Raw genomic sequence first — 23669 nt, forward strand, 5'->3', positions numbered from 1 at the left:
TCTTTTTTAAAGACAAAAATTTTTGAGGCGAAATACCCAAAAAGAAGTTTGTAAAAAAATGAATCCGCCTCAACAATATAGAACTTATCTAAAACTTTATGATATTACACACCTAAAGTACTTGAGACAGAGCAACTTTTGGCAAATATTGCAATAAAAATGTTATTTTTCTGGGATGTGTGCAAAAACTCTAGATTATTAGCCACAGAATAAAATAGAAAATCAATCCGAATTGTCCGTAAGTTTTGTATTTACAGAGATTTTGCTATTGTAAAAGTCTGAATGTTGCGGGACAAAAAATACTCAAATGATATTTGCATTTTGTTTGAAAATTTATTAACAAACTTGTAATATTTTTGCCAATATAGTCCTAAAATGGTATAACAGCTCAAACTGTCGAAAAATATAATACAAAGCAAATATGGGTAAAAAGAATGAAATGTATGATATACTATCGATATATACTTTTTAAATTCAACTGGCTATTTTGTTTCAATTGATACGATTTAAATATTAGAAAACTTCTTCAAAACTGACTGATTAAAATCGAAGCAAATCGATAGGATCATTTGTGATTTAAAGTTAAATATACTTTTTACATATTTGTATCTCCTAATACTACCTATCTTAAAACGAAAAAACTTTACTAATGACAATGTATCATCCTAAATATGGATTTTATTATTAAAGGTACGCTTATATTCGAGTTAACAAAGTTCCCGATTTAAATCAGATAGACAAATAGACATAATAAAATCAACTCGTTCACAACAACGTAATGTACAATATACTAGCTAAAGGAGCGTTACTGCAGGTATTGAAAAAAAGAACATTTCAATTAACAAGTACTTATTTGGGCCCCATCATAGTATATTATACACAAGATATTTCCTAACCACCTGGCCAAAACGGGGATTATTTAAAGAAAATCAAATAGATCATCCAATCATATGGATTTGCAAAAACAATAAACATGCTTTTATTTTTAAATCACTTGACATTAAATTCTACTTAAACTTAGCACATTTTAGTTACTGTATACGGACAGCTATCAAGTTCGGTAAAATTCCCATAAAAATGTATAAATTGTAGTTTTATTACTTAATTTGCGGTTAACACATCGCACAAAAAATTAAGAAGTAAATGCGACAACAGTTTTGTATAACAGTACTTTTTATAAAGTATTTATAAATGGTTTAATGCTTAAATGTTTCAAAATTTGTATCTTTTATTGACATTAAAAAACTGTTCATTTCATCAAGAGCCTAAAAATTGAATTCAATATTTACAACTACACTCCAAACGAAATAAAAAATTACTTTTGGGAAAATATGCAATTGCCAAAATGTAATTCTTTGTACTATTAACAATCACATGGGAAATTATTCCTTTCCTCCATTTGCCTACTTTTTGAAAGAAATTGAAAAAATCGAGTAACTAAAAAGAACCTGCCGAGAAACAATTTTATACATTTTAACACGAATTTAGCTCATTGGCTGTTTTCAAACGATTTTCCTAATGCTCAACGCCCATCGTAATTCAAATTAACAATTGGGGTTTTAAAAGCAATTTCTACCCCACACACACTGCTACACCTAGGAAAACCGTGAGAATTTACCTACATATATCACTAGTAACAAAAAATGTGTATGTATACACTTACCTTACTTATATGGCAATTTGCAATTAAAAAAAACTATAGAAACTATAAACTGATTTGTATTCTAACGATCGTTACTGTAATGATCTTGGATTAAAAATAGTCCTTCAATTTGCTTGAAATCTGGTGGCATGATCAGGGATTCGAGGAACTGGGTGTACGAATGTTTAAATGGATTTGACTGTGATTTGACGAAGAGTTCTCGATAAAGCGAAGCACATCGTTTTGATAATTCGGCGACACACACTTTCTGCTGTTCGGTATTAGTTGGGAAATTTACGATTCTCTCTGTTAAAGAGGACAATTTCAATTGCAAGTTGAATAAACTCTCGGCGGTTATTGACTCTTCCAGTAAATTCAGATAATCCAGAATCAGGCCAACTTCATTTTCCCATTGTAAAATATCCCTGCTACCTTGCTTCAGTTTATCCGTAAGGTTCCTTATTACATCAAACTGCTCATTAATGAACAAACTCGACAGCAATTTGTCTACGAATATTTCATTTGCCGTCACGTATTCTTCTGCCAATGAAAAATGATTAAACGCTTCGTAGAACTTCTCAAAGGCCAGCGTTTTGTTGCCTTTCACCGTATGAATCCATTCTGCGGGTATTTTCATTTGATTCACCAACAAATCGACGATTTGTCGCGATTCTTCATCCAAGTCATCCCCTTCTACGCTCAAATTGCGATTTAAAATCCCCATAATCAGGTTGGTTTTGGAGGAATTATCTTCCAGGTAGAGCAAGGCAAAAATTGCCCATTCCCAAAGTCCCAAGTGCTCGAGTTGGGTTGAGAAACTCGTACAGAGTTTAGTTATTTCGGATACCTCTATTAGACCCACGTTGAGAGATTGGAACAATTGCAGTAAAAGCCAGCTGCAAAAAGCGTTTCAGTTGATACATTTTGTGCGTTTGTTATATGATCGGGCTGGTATTCGGAATATTTCGATACCAATCTTCTTTAAATTTAAAATCTTCTCGAGGGGTACATTTTCAATTTCACCGGTTAACTAAAGCTCAGGATTGGGACACGGATCGGAATCGACGTTGGACGACTTTTAAGAGAAACCATATATTTTTATAAATCAATCTAAATATGCTGAATGAAGTATTTAAGAACTAAAAAAAGATTACTGATCATAGTTTGAAGATCATAGAAGCGCCTAACTCACCATCATGGTTAATATAGAAAACATTAGGACAATTAATCAGGTTTCTATTTCGAACTTCAATCGCATTTCAAGATCCCCCAAATATTTTGGTCATGGGAGTAAAAAAGGTGCAATTTGTGAAACGAGAAAAATGTGTTTATCGATCACTGGTGCGATTTATATAAGTATGCCATCTAGATCAGAGTCTAAGATGTATGTAAAAAATTAAAAAATCTGGATAAATCCAGAAAGCATCAGAGCTTTCACTCACATCTTAATTTCAATCGCACGTTTTAGCAATAGAAAAACTTAATAAAACCGAGGAAAATGTTTAATAAACACATAGTTCTTACCTTAGTCTGTAATCCAAAGGATCGTCAGTATGCGTGGCAGGATTCAACGTGCTGCTGAGTCTGTGAATTCCCGACTTGTACAACAACAGAATATGATAGATCATATCGAAAAATGGCTCTTCCGAGTAGCTATTTGTGTATGGAGGATTCGGCCTCTCGGCATAAGCATATTCCTCAAACGCTTTTTTGTAAAGATCTATGGCGGTTTGGATCGGAGCTCCATTGGGGCAAATGTACCTAAATAATAAAACATTAATTATAAAGCGTTCCTATTGCAACCAAATGCCAACTTACCATAAATGCAAGCCAAACGCCCTCTTCCAATCAATTCCATCGAAGATATTAACATCCTCTTTGGTGGGAATGCCCGATACTAGTAAATACAGCCGTTTTAACTCCGGCGTAATATGATTGGCTGCCATGGAATTATACCAAATATCGACTTGCTCTTGGATAAAACTTTTCGGAGCATTGGATAAGCTAAGCTGAGCTACCAGAAGGGATAAATTTGGCAGTTTTGCGTCCATGGCAATACCCGCAGCATCTAAAACCTAGAAATCACAACAAAACTAAATTAATTTGTTGATAGTTGATGTTGTTGTGTTGATGTTGATGTTGAACAAAACTAAATTTACCTTGAAGATAGATAAATGCGTGAAGATACTTTCAGTGGCTTCTGTCACCGATTTGAAAGGACCCGCTTTCAGTGTTAAATCGTCAGTGGCACAAGTGGATTTCAACCACTCGCTTAACAAATATCGTCTACTGGCGATGGTATTTTCATTTGGTCCCCACAGGGCAGCACACAACGTCCAAATGCTGTATAGATAGTCCACTTCTGAGCTGTTATACTGAGACGCCAACTTTTCAAATATTGCGCTCTGCTTTTTAAGGTAAAGATCGCTTTTTAAAATTTTAAACGTCGGGACTTTACTGGCACTCAGTTGAAAGGTGGACTCCTCTAGGACCACTTTGAGACAGTCGGTCAAAACATCCTGGAACACAAGTCGATAGAATAACGAGTAAAAAATCAACGACAAACTGATGAGACAAACCTTTAGATGATCGTATCGTGACGAAGCGTCTACAGACTGCAACAGCAACTCGCGTACACATTCCTCATTGTCGGGTGCATAGAAGTTAAAACCTTTAGTGAAACCTACTTTGAAGGATTTGCCTTTGAACATTCCCAGATCCATACAGCATCTAAAGAACAACAAGTATTATACAGGATGGTGCAATCCAGACAGGGCAGAAGACTGCGGTTAAGTGATAATAAAGTAATATTTATTAAATACTCCAACTACTGTTGTAGTAACTGTAAGTAAGTTCCATATGGTTGAAGCGAGTACATACAAAACCTTTTATTTGAGTTCCGTGCCTAAATATTTAAACTAAATTTGAGGCACAACTCAACCCTAAATTTGAGACAAAAACCCCAAAGAAAAAGCTGCTATGATTATCATTTTCAATCAACAAACCTGCTTGGAAGAATTTCAGCTGAAGCTTTCGGTGCTTGGTAGTTGTTCAAAACCTTCCAAATCTTCGGTCTCACACACAAGCGCGGCTGAATGGGGGTTTCTTCGGGCAAAGCGGGCAAATTGCGTATTTCCTCGTCCACATCTTGCAAGTCCAAGTACTGTTTTATGAACGAAATATGACTGGCTGCATCGTCCGATCTGTCGTCATCGGCAAAAAGCGTCGACTTCATTAACTGCAAAATGATTGAGATAAAGAAAAGCATTTACTAGAGTAACATGCAACACATACTTGAATATTCTTGGCATGTTGGGTATCAATATAGGGCTTAAAGGACATATCCGCAGGCCTGAAATTCGGTATTGGGTGATATTCATCGTCCGAACCATCGTCCATCATCATGCTATGATGAAAAATGTCGTTCTCTTGCTGTTCATCAAGGTCTTCAACCGAAATGTTCTTGGCAGAAGGAGTTCCTGTTGGATGCTGCTCCTGTGACCTGAAGGTACCAAGTAAACTGAAAGTGTTCTGAAAAACTTCAATTTAATAACTTACCCCTGGCTAGCTTCTCTTGAAATAGTTTCCTTATCCAAAGCTTTACCTTCCTTATCAAGAGCTTGTTTAGCCTGTCCAGTGGCCTGGCCTGCTTTTAACGCCATTTGCCTCTTCTTTAACTCGGCTTTTTTTAGGGCGTCAGCGCTGCTTTCCTCGCTTTCTTCATCGCTGTCGTTGAATCCGTACTTGGAAAAATGGTCCACCTGCAAATGGCATTAAAATCAATGCCATCCAACTAACTCTTCACGCGTGCTTTTTTTACCTTAAATACCCAACTCCCAGTTTCTGGCCGATAGTCGACAAAACGACCATTTTTCTTCTCAGTTATTTTGCGAAGTTTCTCGGCAAATCTCATTTCGGTCAGTTCTCCCACATCCTTTATAAGTTCGTTATTTGCTGTTCGCTTTGGGTATACGTTGTCTATAGTAACTTGGGCTCTTCGGTTCAATCCCTGGAAACAAAGATTTTTATAAATGTGAAAAATGCATTGTCATTACATATTTGCATATATTACCTCTCCAACAGGGGGTTTCTTGCTATCATCTGGGTAAATGGTCACTTCTCTATAGCACAAGTGAACCAACTCGTCGATGTGGAGACCAGCAACGTCTATTTTATCCGGAAAGTACACATTTCCGTATCCTCTACGACCTAAGAATTTTTTAAAGTAAAATCAAAGCTTCCTCAAAAAGATCTATAACCCCCACCTTGAGTAAATTGCACTTACCAATAGTAAATCCTTCAACAAAGCATTGCCCATCCTCATCTAGAACCAATTGATCCAAGCTAGGTAAAGTGTAGTACTCCGGCCTGGTGCAAATGATGTTTGCATATTGTTTTTCCACTGAGTCTCCGGCTCCTTTGTTATCACCAGTAACTTCGAGATCATCTGAAGAGCGGCCTTCATCTGCCCAAGTCCGATCTGAAAAACATTCGTCTAACTATTCACATCTACAAAGTTTCTAAACCAGTACCTGTTAAAACGTCCCTGCTAGTGGAGTGCAGAATATTAAAAGTCTGGGTTTCCACAGAATTGTTCGCGATACTCTCATTATGAGCCGTAGAGTCGAATGTTAACCTCACAGGGTTTACAGTGCCGATATTGCCACTGTCGGACTTCTGGTTCTCTTTATCCTCGTTAAGCAAAATGTCTAAAATATTAGACGAACTCGCATTGGGCGTGTTGTCATTGCTGGCTTTCGGTTTTAGTATCAGCTTGCGAACGTTGGTTTTTTGGTAGTTGGCCATAGGCGATCTTAAATAATCAGAGGACTGTCCATGGGAATCAAACAGGCTGTCCTGTAACAAATGATCTACATTGGAAAGCAATGCCATCAATCATTAAACCTTTGCTTACGCGTGCATTTTTTAAAGATGTTACTTTGAGCTTAGAACTGTGTGCGGTATCGACTTTTTTGGACGCATCCAAAAGTGTCTTTAGCTCTTTGGGATCTGTCGCAGACATCGCAAGGTTATGGGATCTCAGCTTAGGCTCCAACCCGATTAAATGGGGCTCGTCCCCAAAGGGATCGGAAGTCAATTGCGCCAAACTGTGATGTTCTGGCTGAGCTAATTGCCTGAAACAGAATTGACCAATAAGGAAAACATTTAATTGAGTGAAAAATTCGCTTACAAAGGTTGTTGCTGAGCGGGCTGGCCCATTCCAAAGGCGTTCGCCTGGAATGTAGTTGGCACAGTACTGAAAAGCGTGCCCGAATTGTTGAATAAACCGCCTGGTTTTGCCTGATTCGTGTTCCCAAAAAGACCTGTGGTTGTAGTATTTCCCAATCCACCTATAAGAATAAATATTACACATTTACATGTCTTTTACTACACTTAAGTAACACAAACCTGTATTGAATGTTCCCATTCCAGACATTTGAGTTTGTCCGAACGCCGGTGCGGCAGGTTTACTAAAAGTGTTTCCAAACGCAGTATTTCCCGCGCCAAATGAGGTATTTGCACCAAAACCTAATTAAAGAATTAATTTAAAAAAACTGCTCATGAAACAGGTTTCCTGCTAAGTATGTAATGATGCTAAAAACTATAGTAAAACCCTATTTTGCCACTTACCAGTTCCAAACGATCCAATGCCGGAGGTTTGCGTTTGGCCAAAAGCTGGAGCGGCAGGTTTTCCGAAAGTGCTGCCAAATGGCGTACTATTGGCTGCCCCAAAGTTATTATTCGTCGCCCCAAAGGCTGGAGCTGCATTGGTGGCGCCCCCGAAAAGTGGTTTTGAAGTATTCGTGAATAAACTGGGCTGAGTGGAGGCGGGAGTGTTGAATGCAAACCCAGGAGTTTGAGCAGTTGCGCCAAAACCCGTAGTGGGCTGAGCTGGTTTATTGAAAAGCCCCGTTGCAGTATTTTGGGTGTTTGCAAACAATCCAGTACCAAATCCTGTATTGGGTTGCGTTGTTTGCGCCCCGCCAAACAGGAAGGATTGTTGTTGGGGTTGGGCTGTAGCCCCGAATGGTTTTATAGCGTTGTTTGCACCGAAAGGGTTGGCATTTTGAGGGGCGCTTGATCCGAACCCGAAACCCGTTGAAGGAGCGGTACTGCCAAATGCGGCAGGCTTCCCAAATGGGCTTGCGGTGGTATTTTGCTGGGCACCCATTCCAAAAGCGCCTGGAAGTAAATCAACATAGATCATCAATTGCAAAAAAATATATTAAACTTACCTGTATTAGTCTGCCCAAAAGTGCTGGTCTGACCAAAAGGAGTAGCTTGGCCAAATGCTGGCTGTTTATTGGCATCTGGTTGGCCGAAAAGTGAAGGTGTCGCCGTTGTCGAGGCTCCAAAGGCTGGAGCTCCAAACCCTGTTGTAGTTTGCTGGCCTAAAGTACCAATATAAGTATATTGGAACACGCTGTTGGGTTGTCTACAATTTACCTGCAGGTTGACCAAAAGCAGTGTTTTGGCCGAAAGCTGTCTGCCCAAACGCCATTTTATTAGCGTCAGTCTGCCCAAATAATGAGGGCTGAGCAGTAGTGGTCGTTCCAAACGCGTTCGCTCCAAACCCAGTAGATCCTTGTTGAGGTCCTACAAATAAACACCGTGGCATAAACTCCGACATTCAAAGGAACTGCGCAAACTAACCTTTTCTATTGGCTTGGTAATCTTCAAATCTCAGTTCTTCGAAAGATTTGCCCTCATATTCCTTCATGCAAGTGATACTGTGGTGCTTAATACTGATGGATTGAGCACTTCCGCCCTTCACCATAGTATCCGATCCAGTGACCGGGGTGAACTTAACCACAGTACCAGTTGGTTGATTGTTGAATGCTGTAGATGTTCCAAATAATCCAGTACTTCCAGGTGGATTGAAAATACTGGAAGTTTGGGGCTAAAAGTTGATTTATTATTTTAGTAGATATTATCGCACTTATTTTGTATCAAATCTTTGCACTTCTTACTTGTTGAGCTCCTAAGAAGCTGTTGTTCTGGTTGGGTGATCCAAATCCAAACGCTGGCTTGTTTTGCTGGCCAAATGTCGAGGTGTTACTGAAAAGCCCTCCGCCAGTTGAGGCTGGCTGTCCAAATAAACTATTGGAGCCTAGATAAGAAATTATATTGATGAAACCAAGAAAATACAAACCACATTAAATTGGAAATACAAAAATTCTTAGTTAAGATAAGAGTAACATAACATGAAGAAAACGACAAAAATTGATTCTGAAACTAAAATGTATAGCCCTAACCTGATAGCCTGAATAGCAATCAAAGCATTTGAAAAGCCAGAAGAAAAAAGTGGCTTAAAGCTTAAACTAGGCAAAGATAATAAATAGATGAAGCAATTGCACAAACATAAGTAGTACTAAAAGCAACTGAAACGTTTATGGGAGGGAAGGAACCAATTGCATAAAGCGCGAATAACACAAGACTTTAGACTGAACGGAAAATCACTATATAAAGACAGAAACAAAGAAAAATAGAAGCAAATAAACCTGTAGACTACATGATAAGGAAGCTAGAAGAGCTCCCCCCAATAGCAGGCCCCTTTGCTTGGGTGCATTTTAAATCGCTATTCTGGACTGTTACAAATAAAGACCAATATACACTTAGTTATTGTCAATTACTAGTGTATAATGAAATTGCTTAAGTAATTCATAATTATAGTATTGGAACTAACATTCAACCAAACCACTGTGCTTGCTTTAAACACAAACATGTGGACGCCAGTGGACTAATTTTATGTACACTCCAAAATAAACTCCTTAACTCCAAATAAGTTAAGAAACAAATGGATAATATAAGCAACTTACCAAAGGAGGTGCTGGGGGCGGATGCCCCAAAAGCGGGTTTGCCAAACATAGTGAAACCTTTAATTCAACCGTATTTTCATTCAAGTGTTAACTACATGCAGCCCTTTTCCAACAGAAAGCAGTAGCTTTTTCTTTTTGCGCGTTCTTTTGGTACACAAATATTTAGTTGCACACTGCACTTCCTATTAGAGAAAAGTCAAAATCAGTCAAAATGATATAAAGTGTCAAAAGGCTGTTTCGATAGAAATCGCTGATACAAAAAGCTAGATGGCGGGCTGAAAGCAAAGTTTTGGCAACCTAGCAAAAGCCCATTTATTTGTTTTGCTTTCGAAAATTTTTGCGTAAAGGTTCAAAACTGGCAAAATAAAATTGTTTATTCAACTTTACTTTTGCCATTTGCTTCAAGGTTTGTTCAATACTAATAATTTTTTAAACATTTAAATTACTGAGATTTTTTATATTTAAATCTTAATCAATTGAAAATTTCCTCCATTTAATGAAAATTCTCTATTAAACTATAAAAACATTAATTTTCAAGTTAATATATATATATGCAAAGATTTATTTCAGATGGTGATACTGCACACAAAATATCCCCCTTTGGGGGTATGTTCTGTGATACTGCATTTATGTCAAAGTCCAAGTGAGCAATGTCGAAACTGACACAAGTTTATTTATTTTGATTTCTATTTTATACAAGAAAAATAAATTAAATTTTCAGCTGGAAAATAATGGATAATAGTCCGGACGAAGATGATTTGCTGGATGAGGACAGTTCGGAGTTCTTTATCAATTTTCCACCGGACGTGCAAAAGGCTATAGACGAGGTAGTGGAAAACTTAAATTCAGTTAACGGGTTTTAACTCTATAATTCTCAAAATACAACAAAATCCCTCAAAACTATGGTTTGATAGTTCCCGAACCAACCAGAATTAATCCTGGAACTTTACCAACAAAAATAACTAGACAATAAAACTGCCACGTACTTGCAGGTTCTACCAAGTAGAGACTCACTAGATGAACCAGATTTCAACAGTATAGACTACATAAACAGCCTCTTCCCCACCGAACAATCCTTGTCCAATATCGATGAAGTAGTTATAAAAATGGAAAACCAAATCCACACCATTGATAATGAAATATCCACGGTTATAAGGAGTCAAATCGAAGCAAGCAAAGAGGGGCGAGAAGCTCTCGATGAATCCCAAAAAATTATTAAACAGTTATTTATCCACATTAAAGACATCAAGGAAAGAGCTGAGAAGTCTGAGGAAATGGTCAGAGAGATTACAAGGGACATTAAACAATTAGATTGCGCCAAAAAGAATTTAACCTTGGTAGGTTTCAACTTTCGTCAACCTGTCTTGTGTATTCGGTGATCCTGTATTTATTTATAGGCCATTACAACTTTAAACCATCTTCATATGCTGGTAGGAGGAGTAGATACCCTTAAATCTCTTACCCAAAAGCGTCTTTATGGAGAAATAGCTCTGCCTCTTCAAGCTATTTGCGAAGTAATGACCCACTTTGAAAACTACTCAGACATTCCGCAGATTAAGAGCCTAAGTGATCAAGTGAACAGTATTCACGTTGAACTAGCCGATCAGATAACTCTCGATTTTAAGGCAAGATACTTTTATAATTGCTCAAAGTTTAGCTTAATTAACCAAGCATTAATTTCAGGAAGCATTCCAAGGCTCAAATAATAAAAGCCATATTCCCAATAAACAACTGCAACAAGCCTGTCTAGTTGTATCCATCCTAGACCCAAAAGTGAAGAAGGATCTTTTAAAATGGTTCGTCAATTTGCAACTTCAAGAATACGATCATCTGTTTCAAGAGACTGAAGATACGGCATGGTTAGATAAAATCGACAAAAGATATGCCTGGATAAAACGGCATTTGCTAGAATTTGAAGATAGATTAGGTATCACAATACGAACAGTATTGTTAAATTGGCAGATTCTACTCTAAATTTCAGGCAATATGTTTCCTCAAAACTGGGAAGTTTCTGAACGAATAGCCGTACAATTTTGCCACAAAACGCGCGAGGAATTATCAAAAATTATGGTCAAAAGAAAAAGCGAGATTGATGTGAAACTGCTCCTCTATGCCATTCAGAAAACATCAGCATTTGAAAGTTTGCTTTTCAAACGGTTTTCTGGAGTTACACTGAAGGAAAACCTGGAAGAAACTGTGAAATCACAGACGAAAAGCGATATAAACCAAGCAATAGCGCAAAGGAATGGCAACTTAAAAGACGAAGCAATCAATGAAGAAATGGCATTGATTGCCTCCCCATTTAACGGATTAATAGGTAGGATTATTGAGAAGGTTTTACTGATCTTCTAGTTTAGATACTAAAATTTTCTAGGTAGATGCTTTATACCTCATTTGGAAATCTACATAGACAGTGTAGATAAAAATCTAACTGATCTTATTGATAGATTTGTGCAGGATGAGAAGCAGCATAGACCGACGGAAAACACTGAAACTCAAGCAGCGATTTTGCCATCTTGTCCAGATCTTTTTGTTTTTTACAAAAAGAGCATGATTCAATGCAATCAACTTGATAGGTACGTTGTTGCACAAATTATACCCACAACTTTTCATTTTCAGGGATCACTTTTTAGGGGGCAATCAATGCTGAGTTTGACTAGAACATTCCAAAAATATCTGCACGAGTATTCAGAGAAGCTTCTTCAGAATAACTTACCCAAAATCGAGGGGCAATCATCTCTGGGCAGTTCCGTTCAGAACTTCACCAAAGATCTGCAAAAGATGTCAACATCCGGTCTGATACAGAATTTTTCCTCTTTGTTAAAGGAAGGTGATATTATCAGGTGAAAGATATAAGTGAAATTAGGAAAGCAATAACTCATTTATATGGGTATTCACAGGTTTACCAAAGAGGAGCAAACAAAAATATGCTGCATATTGACGACGGCGGAATATTGTTTGGAAACAACCCAGCAGTTGCAGGATAAATTGAAAGAAAAAATTGAGCCGCACCTATCAGAGCAGATAGATCTTTCCAAGGAACAAGACCAGTTTCATAAGTTAATATTCGCTATTACACATGGGAATTTGCATTGAATTAACACATTTTCAGGGTGATTTCAAATTGCATACAACTATTAGTCCAGGACCTGGAGAATGTTTGTGAGCCCTCACTAACAGCCATGACTAAGGTATAAAACAGTTTACTAATGAAGCTTTTTAACTGTTTCTGTGCCATGAATTAACAGATTCAATGGCAAAACATCGACACAGTTGGAGACCAGAGTTCGTATATCACATCCATAACAACAAACTTGAAAACGACTGTTCCAATTATTCGCGATAATTTGGCACATTCCCGCAAGTATTACACTCAGTTTTGCATCAAGTTTGCCAACAGTTTCATTCCCAAATATATCCAGAATATCTACAAGTGCAAGCCCATAAATACTGAAGGTGAGTGTGGCGATTTTTAAATATAAGTAGCTGATTTTATTCAACGAAACAATAGGAGCAGAACAACTGCTACTTGATACCCACATGCTGAAGACAGTTTTGCTAAATTTGCCTTCAATAGCCTCGCAAATCAGCAGATCGGCACCGGCTGCATATTCCAAAGTGGTCACGAAAGGTGAGAACAAACTGCATTTAAACGTTTTTTAAACTGTTACTAAGAGGCATGGTTTTCAGGCATGACAAAGGCGGAAATGATTTTAAAACTGGTAATGACTCCTATAGAACCGCAAAAGAATTTTGTGGATCAATGCAAAAAACTTCTACCCGAATGCCAACTCACAGAGTTTTATAAAATTCTTGAGATGAAGACGGTCAAAAGGCAAGAGCAGGCTGTTTTAGCTGATATGTTTAAAAGTCACAAATAAAATGAGATCATCCGTGTGCAATCCAAGGGATCTACTCACGACTGAGATTCAGTAAGTGAGATTATTTCAACTAGCGCAACCTATTCGTATATGTAAGTGTATTATTTATTAGTCATGTGCAATGTTGCAAGCAGTACTTAACTTGACGATTTGTTGATTTTATAGAAAATTATTATTTAACTTATTGCTTCTTTTTAATACGGTTTTATGTTACTCGTCTGTAAATAAGGTAGGTAATGCGTGTAGGATGTAAGTAAAATATTGCCTATGCAAAACTTTGTATTTTAACATTTAAAAAATCTACCTGATAGGTACACAATCCTACTCTTGTCTATACACCGTTCCTCGAAGCACACTTCTATCTAAAATGTCTGCAAATGTCTTCTTGGTCAAATCGCACAATTCTGCACTCTCCTCGGCCGATATTTCCAGTCCTGTTCCTCTTTGACTATCGAAATGACTTGCCAAAGAAGCTTGACTTTCACATATCTTAGCCAGCTGCATCAGCAAGTTAATAATATCATTGGTCAACGGCGGGAAGGCTTCACTGATGTTTACCAAAGCTGGCAGAACTGGTTTAAACAGTTTTACACGCTGTGAGCTGGAAATCCCTGGAAATACACCAATATAGTCCAAATATTACGATATAAAATTGTTTTGGTACCTCCCAACAAAGCGTACAGCAAGTTTAAAGCGGTTACACACAAATTTAGGCTTTTGGGCAGAGCATACTGAATGCTCAAACGCGATAGCAGCTGGATAGCGAATATTTGCTTATTAAGGCTGGGCTGCTGCATTAATTCCTGTAGAAAGTCCAAGCAAATGTGCATTGAAGGGACTCCTTTGACGACTACTTCCAACAGTTCACTCGGATAACCCTGGAATCAGGAGTGAAGAAACGAATCAATATATTTGACTGCATGTAAAGGTTGTTCAAAACTGGAATATTTGTATCATACCTGAAAATGTACGAGTTTACACAACGTTGTGTCTGCGATAAAAACTTGATGAAGATAACAGCAGACCAGCGATCTCACTTCTTGTAAAGCCCAACGCCGACCTGGCACAGTTACATCCTCTTCTTTTTCAACTAAAGTTTCCAGGAGCATTTGAACAGCTGCGCTTTCCTACAAAACATTTTTATTCCAGATTTAATCTAAATCACAACTTTGCCTAATGGAAACGAGTAAAAATGAATCAATTTTTTTCGACAATAAGCTTCGTTTATTTACAACTATTTCTATGTTTCAAAATTTCCGTCGGTGTTAACACTAAATCTTGCGAACATTTGTCGCAATGCCATTTCTTGGAATTAGCTTTAACGACAGTAGTCTCGACTTCAGTTGTTTCTTGTTTTACTGCTACCGCTTTACTATCGCAAAATTCTTCGTGCTGCATGAACTGAAACAGTGTTCGACCGGGAAAGGTTTCCTTACAATGCTTGCATAATAATCCGGTTTCAAAAATGTTCACTTCTACAGCATAAGCCCAATCTTCGTCGTTTAAGCAATCGTAAATAACGTTTTCAGTCACATTAAACCCCCCTTTTACAGTATTCGGACACATTGCAAAGCCCGGGTTAAAGGGGTTTTTCAGCTTGTCCTTAATGTGATTGAAAGTTTCACTAGAGTAGGAAAAAAGATCCTTCAAATCAGCAGGCAACAGTCTTTTCATGTTATAAGCAACCGCCGATTGCATGTAGGCTACCAAATCTTCTATGAAATAGAAAATGTCTTCCTTATCTGCATCACTCTGTTTGTACGTGGGGTTGTTCAGTTTAAATTCCAACTTTTGCGTCCACTTTTGCCTGAGACTCAACGCTTTCAACAGCAAATTTTTCGCCTGTCCCAAATAGGGAACATCCAAAGCCAAAAAATCATCAACAACAAATTTAGTTAGTGAGCTATTTGTCGAGATAGTTTTTCCAAATAAGAAAAGCGTTTGAATGCAAGGCATTCGCATTGCGTTCACCAAATACACCTTCTTCGTTTCCAAGATGGACTGAAACACTAAAACCTGATGCTTCTTGGAAATCGGCCTTTTACTGAAGTAGCCTACAAAGAACAATTTTAATTCACGATTTACCTGCGAGTTTTATTGGTAATTACCGGAAGGAGGCACTTCAATTTCGTCATTTGATAGTTCCAAAATCTCAGGATTCATGGCAAAGTAACTCATGGGTCTGAGAAATACATAGTTTTTGTTCTTCGTGTGATAGAGCCTTTCTGATACGGTCTTGGAAGAGTTGTGTTCATCTTCAACGGCAATTTGAGGATAAAATCCACTAGTTAGGATAATTTTCAGCAGCATCAGGTCTTTAAAACTATCTGCGCTAGCTTCATTGAGCAATTTTTGGAGCCTCTATATTAAATATTATAGGCGGTTTATTTATATATGTTTTTTTTAAGCTCAACGCATACCTTGAAGTCATTGGTAATTCGAAACTCGACATCGCGTAGATCGGTTTTAGAATCGGCTTTCTCCGAGTCTTCCCCATAATTAAACATTTCATATTTCAGTTGCTTCCTTTGCCTGCTCTTAGACTCGATTTTTAGTTCGTATTTCATATGCTTTAGCTGTTTTAATTCCCCATATCGGATCGATCGCTCGCTGCTTGTCAGATCTAAAAAATCAGCCCTAGAAAAAGTTTTTTATTCAAAAGAGATTTACTCACGTTCCTCAATCTTTTGCAGCAAATTAGCCTCAGTTAGAATATCCCTGAATTGGTCCAACAGTTTAGTAACTTCGTAGAATCGCTGTTCCTCCAAACATCGCTTTTTGCTCCAAGTTTTCGAGTTTTGGGATTTGGTTGAGCTACCCTGGACTGGTCCAGATGATTGCTTTATTGTAAGCCTACATTTGTGCCATTAAAGAAAAACCGGGTTGCAAATAAAAAATATATTACCATTCTTTGAAGAAACTAAGCAAACTGATGGGATCGCCATGGTTGGATTCCAAAGGCCTCCTCAAATTTTGCGCCTCAGAGTCGCGATACGCGGTTTGCGTTAGAGGGCTTTGGACACTCAAAAGTGACGCTAAAGCTAGCACAGAGTTCACATTTCCGAATATAGTCGACATTATAAGCATTTTTGCAATTGAGAGATCGACGGGCAGTTGACTCAAAGAATCCCCTAGAGGGGTTAAAGATAAGCAGTCATCTGACAGACTAAGAGCGCCTGAAAGTGCCGAAGTCAATAGAAATACGTGTTTTCTTGTGCGTTACTTACCTGCAAATTTCAGTTTCTCTAAGCTCTCTTCAATGGCCTTATGACTGGGCTTTTCTAAGAAAGGAAAATTTTCAATATCAGTTAATCCCAGCGAAATCATGTGCAATATCAGCGAATCTAAAGGCACCAAATGAATTTCTGCTGGAGTAAAACCTTCAAAACTATTAAAGTCTTCTTCGGAATACATTCGATAACAGACACCTGGACCGGTTCGTCCAGCCCGGCCACTTCTTTGCTTGGCACTGTCCTGCAAAACACGGAAATTTCATTTGAGAAGAGCTGGTTTAAAATTTGAAATTTTTGGGTTTACTTGCGAAATATATGCTTCGCTTAACTTGCTGATTCCCACATTGGTGTTGTAGATCATTCTGTTGCATTTCCCAGAGTCAATAACAAACCTGTAAACAGGCAATTAAGTCTCACGAATTCTAAGGTGAAATCAGTAATATTGCCTTATTCCGTCGATGGTAACAGATGTTTCAGCAATGTTAGTGGAAATTATACACTTCCTCACTCCTTCGGGAGGATAATCGAACACTTTGTCCTGATCCTCAAGAGATAAACTGCTGTGCAGTGGCAGAACAATCCAGTTCTTTTTCATTTGACTATTTCAAAACGAAAGTTTAGGTGCATGCTTCCGTAGGGTTTCCGCGGTGTTTTACCTGTACTCCGTTATAGCGTCTGCAAGAGTGGATATTTCGGAAAAACCGTTTAAAAAAATCAAAACGTCTCCTTTCTGGTTTGGCAAGTATTTTTCATCAATCATCTGGAGGATTTGTAGATAAGGGGTACAATTGAACTTATCCCTCTTTTTCTCAAAAGGGTCTTTTACTATGGGCTTGTAATTTATTTCTATTGGGTAGAGTCTTCCAGGGACCTTAAAACAAAATTATAAGAGCCTCTAAAACAAACCCAATGTTGGGTAATTTGGTCTAAATAGTGAAGTTTCAAGTAAATACTTGGAAAGAGGAAAGTTGCTTCTATTGCCAAGTGATGCAAGGTGGAAATCCATAAGAATCTGCTTAGAAAGAATCTTCCTGCTGCAGGAATATGGTTTTAAACTTTTCATATTTATTTTTCTTTCAATTGGGAGATTCAAAACAACCGAATATTATTTGTGAAGACAGAAGCATTCATTTATTGTCGTATATTTTGTGATCCCAGAAATTGCGATTATAAATTATGTAAATTGAGAAATGCTTTAAGACAACCAAACAGGATCGCTAGTAGTGAGCTTATGGGCCAAATCTAAAGATGTATTAAATAAGGTGCCACTATAGAGTTAATGATGGAACCAAATGGAGAGAGTTGATCATGTTAAATACTTTCATTGCGCCCTGATAAAAAACAAATCAGGTTGTTTAAACCACGATTAAAGTCTTGTTGTTGTCAGTAAGCTTGTTTCTCAAGAACAAAATCCTGTAAAATACACTTACTTGAATCACTTCTATATTTTCCTCGCTAAAATAGCTGGTAAACAACTTCAAGTTAATAGTAGCGGACATCAATATCAACTTAAGATTCGTCCTTTTATAAAGCACACATTTCATAATACCTAAAAAAACTGGGCATTTTATCCCCACATCAAATTTAATGGTACTTACCTATCAAAAAATCGCCATGCAAATGCCTTTCATGGACTTCATCCAATATGACCACATCATAAGAGTTCAGAGTCTCCTCCTCAGAAGCCTGCCTCAACAATAACCCTTCAGTCATGAAAATTACACTTGTATCTGCTCGCTTGGACTTCTCAAACCTTATTTGATAACCGATGGTGCTCTTGAAATCCGTAAGAGTTTCATATGCGACTCGTTTTGCCAGAGAAATGCATGCAATTCTTCTGGGTTGTGTGCAAACGACCTTAGTATAGCCGGCCTCCATCACATATTGGGGCACTTGCGTTGATTTGCCACAGCCTGGAAAATGTGTTGGAGAAAAGGTGAGATTATCAGGGCTTTATTCAATGCCTACCAGTGTTTCCTGCTATCAACAGCACTCTGTTCTCTTTCAGTTTGTTGACAATTTCGCTTTTGTATTGTGCAATGGGTAAATCCCTCTGAGCAGACCGCAGCTTGTGAAGTTTCGAAAATTTCGACTTCTGTTGAAAGTCCTTGTAAATTCGGATTATAAGCAAAAACTCCTCAAAGTCCTGCCTATTGAGTTCGACTTTTTCTCCATATTTATCCAGCACTGGCAACTTGTCCCACAGGATGTTTGTGGGTGCGGCAAAGCTAATATTTAACAGAACATTGCGGTCCAGGGCAGGATCTTTGGGCTTAGCCTTTTGCATGGTCAAATATTTCTCGTAGAATGTCCAAAACTCAGCAGTTTGCTTGATATTTGCATTTTCTTCCAAAAATCGCGTTAGCTCATATTTATAGTCTTCAATTTTTCGGGTTGAGCCATGGGCAGAACTCCTGGATCTTGATCTATGTCTTCGACGACTCGGGCTCCTAGATCGGCTTCTTGAGCGTCTTCTAGGGTATTTTCTTGCTTCACCCCTATAGGAGTTCGAACTGTGCCCCTTGCTATGTCTTCGATCCATTTCACTCAAATGATTCGACGATACACGGATTTACCACTGATAAACACTTGAAACCATTTCGAACACGAGTTTAAAACGCCGAGTATTTTTTTACAATTCAAAATAATGCTGCAAGGATTGTTTACAAATCTTTAGAAAGTCAGATTGAAGTAAGGTTAGGTTCACAGGTTAGGTTTGTGATTACGATTGAGTGAGAGAGAGAGAGAGAGAGAGAGGGTGAAAAAAGACCATAAAAATGTATTTTCAGTTAAAACAACGATGAAGACATTCATTTGATGGAAACTTTGTCTCCAGTTGGTTTATGTGTGCAAATTTGCAATAAAAACCGGGCCCGAAAGAATTTGCTAGCCGCATGAGGGTGAAAAGTATTAGACAAAGCGCGATGTTATGGAGGGGTTACTTTCTTTATTGCCCTCGTTAATATAAATTTCTTATGGGCAAAAAAATTTCATTTAGGTTATTTTACAGAAAATCTCAACTCGTCTACATATACAATAAAATTAGCAGTTTTCAGTAAAAAATTCGCAATTTAACCGACCGGACCGATTGTTAAAGTTTTCAGCTCCAAAAGCAAGCTGATTTATTTCAATTGAAATAAATCAGTTCAAAAGCAAGGATACTCTGCCGCCTATCAACCGCAAATAAACAAAAAAATATTCAGAACTCACCTGTGCTGCTATCGTAGCGCGACAAATTTCTTCTCTATCCGGTTCATTCATGATCTGTCCATGAGCATCGACACGTGGATTCGCTTGTAGATGCTGAGTTAATTGGCTGCGCGAAGAAGCAAGACTGGCTCTGAGAACCCGTAAAACGATCGCGTAAATTGGAGCGCATCGAAACACTCGATCATCACATCGCATAATCTGCAACATAAACGTTTTCAGATTAAGATCCGGACATTTTTAAAGATTGGTACCTGTAAAGGATCTTCTGCCACATCAATTTTCGTTACTAGACTGAAATCCTCTACTAGATTCTTTACGGTGAGAACCCACAGACGGCGCGGTAACACTGTGTTCAGTCGAAGCCACACATCCTTGTATAGATCTTGAAGGTACCGGGGAATGTTGCTACCAAGAACATTCCTGCAGGAAGAAAAAAGATCAAAATAAAGGCAGGTTCAGTTTCCCTAGCACTCACTTGGCAAATTGAGCAAAACTTTCGGCAAACGGCCAGATATCTATAGCTTCCACTTTCAGCATGAACTGCAGGAGTTTTGCACATCTACAACAAACAATTTCAACTAGATGAGTGATATTAAATTTAACATTTCGTTTTACTTGTATGGGTTGGTTTCAATTTCATTAAACGCCGAAACTACCATGTATTCGTCAATGTGGACGGGCTTTTTCTCCACGCGAATCGACATATCATCCAGCCAATCTTCCACTAGAGTCAGATGCGGAAAATGGGTGGCCAGCAGCTTCAAAAGGGGCCCGAACAGACCTAAAGAGACCATCAAATGAAGAAATTGACCATGTTGAACTTGGTTGGATAAACTTGCCTGAATATGAGCTCTGGTCTTTTTGGGCGTGATGTAACAAATACTTAATGGGAAGCTCAGACATAAATTCAGAAGTATACTGCTTAATTTTCCGGCCACTTGATACCAGAGCTTGGGCGTTATTCAACCTACAATCCTCATACAGCAGCAAATAATACAACAGAAGCAACTGGGGAGTTAAACTGGTGTTATCCACGACAACATCTTGATCCTCTGCGTTCAAGTCGAAATCCATGGTAAAAATCGACTGCCTGTTATCGAAATACTGTCCAAATACCGAACTTTGGAATACCTGCAAACGATTTGGTTAATGACCCAAAAATTTAATTTAAAGTCATTTTACCCGTCGAATTTCATTTTCAGTTAACGGTTTATTGGTGTGTTCGGTAGTCTTGGAATTCGGAAGCATGATACTGTTCACATAAACCTCAACAAGCATTGGTAATACCGGATGCAATGGACTCACGCTAGTGCAGATCTGTTTGTAGATCCAATTTTTTATGTTAACATTGTGCTTTGCGAATGCTCGCGACTTTAGAAGCTGATGGATGCAATGGATTGGCAGAAATCCTGGAAAATTGATAAAAATCCAGTGTTTTTTTGAGACACAAAAATAAAATAAAAAATAAAAAATATTCAAGGGAAAGTTGAAGACATTTTACAGAAGCGCACGGACGCAATTGAATGCTGAAAAAATCTCCGCTTTATAAAACATTTTTTCCAGGCGTGCAATCTTTCCCATTTTTTCGAGTTTGCTTTTAGTCAATTTGAAAAATATACATCATATTATTGCTGTATGTTTCATTAAAATTCCCTTTTGGTAACTTAGTGAGACATTAATTGAAATTACCAGTCATGGTGGCGCTTAATCCTCGAGTCACTGGTACTTTAACTGCATGTGCAGTAACCACTTGTTCGGTGAAAATCTCCTGAGTGAAAACCTGTTTCATGCGATTCATGTTGTTGTGCCGAATAGCGATTTTCATCCCTAAAGTAGCACAAGTCAACTCGCAAATAGCGCTAAGCTGTTGACTGTGGAAGTGAATGGCCATCAGCAGCAGCATCTCGCCAAAAGACGCTGTCACGCCGCTAGCCGATTCAAAATACGCTTCCTCTCTAACTAGCCATTGAACCTAAATAAATAACTATAAATAACTGGATTTAACTTGAAATTTTCTCAGAACACACACCCATTCTATACTGCGCCTTTCATGATCCTGCTGTGAGATTAAAGACGGGCAAGCAATAAGCATACACAGGCCGATGGAAACAAATCTTACTCCTGCCGGGGTGGGATTGGGGTGCGACGTTAGAAGCTGTACGATAAGATTAACCTCTTCGTCCTGAAATCTGAAGGAATTCGCTATATTAAACAGGGCCATAAATATGAACTGGAGTATTACTTTATCGCGGCTATTCCTCTAAGAGCGCAATATAGTCGCAATAGGGCGGAAGCTTGCACAACCAAAGTGTCGGGTATTTGGCCTTCAGGAGACAAATCGATTATTTTCTGCAATCTTTTAAGCAATTCCTCTCTTAATTGTTGTAGAGCATTACTGGATGCTTCGCCTTTCCTCTTCTGCCCTGTACGGAAGAACAGAGCAATCCAGTTTCTGAAATGGTTTTTCAGTTAAGGCTTAGAAAGGTATTTAAAAACGTGCTTTCATACCTTATAGTCTGGTCATTTCCCAATAGTAATCCACTAACAAAGGCCACCATATCCCCCTCGTTATCTCCTTGGAGTTCACCGAGTGACAGTAAAATAGCCAAAGCGGGCATTCTGCATAATTCTACGCATTTAGATCGTACTGTTAGGGCTTGGGATGGATTCATGCGGCACAACAGTCTTATTGTAGTGGACCTGATTGTGCTTGATATAGTCTCTTCTTGTTTTTCACCGGTTTGGATTAAGTACGTACATACTGAAAGCAATAAGCATACATAATGAATAACTGGTGAGGCAGTTTGTACTGTTAAAAATTCGAAACTTTGACAAAAAAGTGCTCTATTCAATGGCAAAATCCTACTTGAAATGCTAGTAATAACCGGGTTCAATGTTTCAATTTGTTGCTGTTTCTTATCTTAATTTCTTAAATGCAACATTTCCTGTTTCTTCAAATCTACCCACCAAACTTGCTTGCTATCGGGGCTTCAACCATCGGTTTACTTTCAGCATTTGAACATAGCTATATAATTCGTATAATAAACATGTAAATGATGAAAATACCTTCTCGAAAACTATCAGGAAAGTTGGCAACCACTCGACAAACAATTTCAGGCCCATTGTGAATGTGTAGAAGAGTCTCAACGATTGAAATAATTGTTAACGTTGTCGGCAGCTCTGCTAAAGCTATGCAGATGATGTCTGACAACTCTTCGGCAAATATATCGTTGTCAAATAGATCTGAGGATTTAATATAAGACTCTGGTTCGACGATTTCAGTGTTTTCCTGGATCTGAGACTGAATGTATAGGAGTTCTCCTGTAAAATATAGCAATCAAACCATATCCCTTAGTTAGCGGGAAACAATAAGCTAAACATTACCTAATAAAATTGATAGCCTCCTAGTCATGTCGCTTCGTTCATACTCCAAAGCCATGCTAGTATTTGATAAATTCCCTATTAAAAGCGAATCATTTTGAACGGTGTTGCCCTTTAATCGGAGCTGCTGTTCTTTCTTCACATCAGTTTCCAGCTTGTGAAAGTCTATACTAAGCAGGGCTACGATAGAATTTACCAGCTCCATGCCGCTGACAATGGTAAGAATATTCACTTTCATATCAGTGCACTTTTTGGAGAAATCCAAGGCAGATATGAGTCCCATTCGAACTAGACAAGGTAAAACTGGTCGAATGTCCGTTTCAGAACAGTTTGCCAATGTCTCCATATCCACACTTTGAATGGCCGTAAAAACTGACGGGTTTATGCTCTTTTTGAAAAGCATTTTAATAAATTCTTTCAAGTTAAATGCGATTGTTTCTGTTTGTATTGAGCAGCATTGGAAATGAGGTTAGGCTGGGAAGCCTGCTCTCTACAGTAAATT

The 23669-nt window shown here is 38.2% G+C and overlaps 4 protein-coding genes across 4 annotated transcripts; 1 reads left to right on the plus strand and 3 right to left on the minus strand.

Annotated features, from left to right (window-relative positions):
- Positions 1-313: 313 nt before the first annotated feature.
- LOC109546829 (nuclear pore complex protein Nup98-Nup96) lies at positions 314-9684 on the minus strand. Its single transcript, XM_019917962.2, has 21 exons — positions 9463-9684; positions 8614-8753; positions 8297-8543; positions 8090-8239; positions 7879-8034; positions 7274-7825; positions 7052-7171; positions 6834-6993; positions 6558-6777; positions 6175-6499; positions 5928-6122; positions 5715-5851; positions 5463-5651; positions 5201-5403; positions 4937-5144; positions 4648-4880; positions 4222-4372; positions 3802-4161; positions 3461-3717; positions 3167-3403; positions 314-2538 (listed from the first exon to the last, which is right to left on the minus strand). Exons 1-21 carry the CDS (start codon positions 9509-9511, stop codon positions 1725-1727), a joined length of 5103 nt encoding a protein of 1700 aa, XP_019773521.2. The 5' UTR covers positions 9512-9684; the 3' UTR covers positions 314-1724.
- Positions 9685-10077: 393 nt separating this feature from the next.
- Positions 10078-13618, plus strand: LOC109546800 (vacuolar protein sorting-associated protein 53 homolog). The gene is made up of 12 exons (XM_019917916.2): positions 10078-10289; positions 10455-10799; positions 10860-11087; positions 11146-11389; positions 11444-11779; positions 11837-12038; positions 12096-12305; positions 12363-12521; positions 12575-12653; positions 12711-12918; positions 12974-13093; positions 13153-13618. The coding sequence occupies exons 1-12, from the start codon at positions 10194-10196 to the stop codon at positions 13341-13343; spliced, it is 2418 nt and encodes an 805-aa protein (XP_019773475.2). The 5' UTR covers positions 10078-10193; the 3' UTR covers positions 13344-13618.
- LOC109546797 (integrator complex subunit 2) lies at positions 13610-23668 on the minus strand. Its single transcript, XM_019917915.2, has 15 exons — positions 23171-23668; positions 22853-23107; positions 22295-22547; positions 22029-22238; positions 21816-21975; positions 21476-21758; positions 20969-21195; positions 20626-20917; positions 20402-20567; positions 20262-20345; positions 20038-20206; positions 19787-19984; positions 14303-14470; positions 14008-14221; positions 13610-13954 (listed from the first exon to the last, which is right to left on the minus strand). The coding sequence occupies exons 1-15, from the start codon at positions 23568-23570 to the stop codon at positions 13665-13667; spliced, it is 3369 nt and encodes a 1122-aa protein (XP_019773474.2). The 5' UTR covers positions 23571-23668; the 3' UTR covers positions 13610-13664.
- Positions 14472-19303, minus strand: LOC109546806 (probable ATP-dependent RNA helicase DHX34). Its single transcript, XM_048665496.1, has 12 exons — positions 18545-19303; positions 18175-18489; positions 18007-18125; positions 17233-17447; positions 17023-17175; positions 16881-16968; positions 16571-16817; positions 16249-16519; positions 16018-16196; positions 15764-15966; positions 15452-15704; positions 14472-15397 (listed from the first exon to the last, which is right to left on the minus strand). Exons 1-12 carry the CDS (start codon positions 19116-19118, stop codon positions 14568-14570), a joined length of 3447 nt encoding a protein of 1148 aa, XP_048521453.1. The 5' UTR covers positions 19119-19303; the 3' UTR covers positions 14472-14567.
- Position 23669: the final 1 nt, after the last annotated feature.

Source organism: Dendroctonus ponderosae, unplaced genomic scaffold (genome assembly GCF_020466585.1).
Source record: "Dendroctonus ponderosae isolate FM_Combo_2020 unplaced genomic scaffold, Dpon_F_20191213v2 Dpon_F_20191213_4, whole genome shotgun sequence".
NCBI lineage: Eukaryota > Metazoa > Arthropoda > Insecta > Coleoptera > Curculionidae > Dendroctonus > Dendroctonus ponderosae.

What these genes read in the sequence shown, in the direction of transcription:
- LOC109546800 (XM_019917916.2), top strand. Translation starts at nt 10,194, where the DNA reads ATGGATAATAGTCCGGACGAAGATGATTTGCTGGATGAGGACAGTTCG. An exon ending in CCAAAAAGAATTTAACCTTG is followed by an intron (nt 10,800 to 10,859) that starts GTAGGTTTCAAC and finishes ATTTATTTATAG; the next exon opens with GCCATTACAACTTTAAACCA. An exon ending in TTCCAAAGTGGTCACGAAAG is followed by an intron (nt 13,094 to 13,152) that starts GTGAGAACAAAC and finishes CATGGTTTTCAG; the next exon opens with GCATGACAAAGGCGGAAATG.
- LOC109546829 (XM_019917962.2), bottom strand. Translation starts at nt 9,511, where the DNA reads ATGTTTGGCAAACCCGCTTTTGGGGCATCCGCCCCCAGCACCTCCTTT. An exon ending in CATTGGATCGTTTGGAACTG is followed by an intron (nt 7,172 to 7,273) that starts GTAAGTGGCAAA and finishes TTCTTTAATTAG; the next exon opens with GTTTTGGTGCAAATACCTCA. An exon ending in CACGATACGATCATCTAAAG is followed by an intron (nt 4,162 to 4,221) that starts GTTTGTCTCATC and finishes CTTGTGTTCCAG; the next exon opens with GATGTTTTGACCGACTGTCT.
- LOC109546806 (XM_048665496.1), bottom strand. Translation starts at nt 19,118, where the DNA reads ATGGATCGAAGACATAGCAAGGGGCACAGTTCGAACTCCTATAGGGGT. An exon ending in GACGCTATAACGGAGTACAG is followed by an intron (nt 17,176 to 17,232) that starts GTAAAACACCGC and finishes GTTTTGAAATAG; the next exon opens with TCAAATGAAAAAGAACTGGA. An exon ending in GAATTACCAATGACTTCAAG is followed by an intron (nt 15,705 to 15,763) that starts GTATGCGTTGAG and finishes TATTTAATATAG; the next exon opens with AGGCTCCAAAAATTGCTCAA.
- LOC109546797 (XM_019917915.2), bottom strand. Translation starts at nt 23,570, where the DNA reads ATGCTTTTCAAAAAGAGCATAAACCCGTCAGTTTTTACGGCCATTCAA. An exon ending in ATTAAGCGCCACCATGACTG is followed by an intron (nt 21,196 to 21,475) that starts GTAATTTCAATT and finishes TCAATTTTCCAG; the next exon opens with GATTTCTGCCAATCCATTGC. An exon ending in AGACCAGAGCTCATATTCAG is followed by an intron (nt 20,568 to 20,625) that starts GCAAGTTTATCC and finishes TGGTCTCTTTAG; the next exon opens with GTCTGTTCGGGCCCCTTTTG.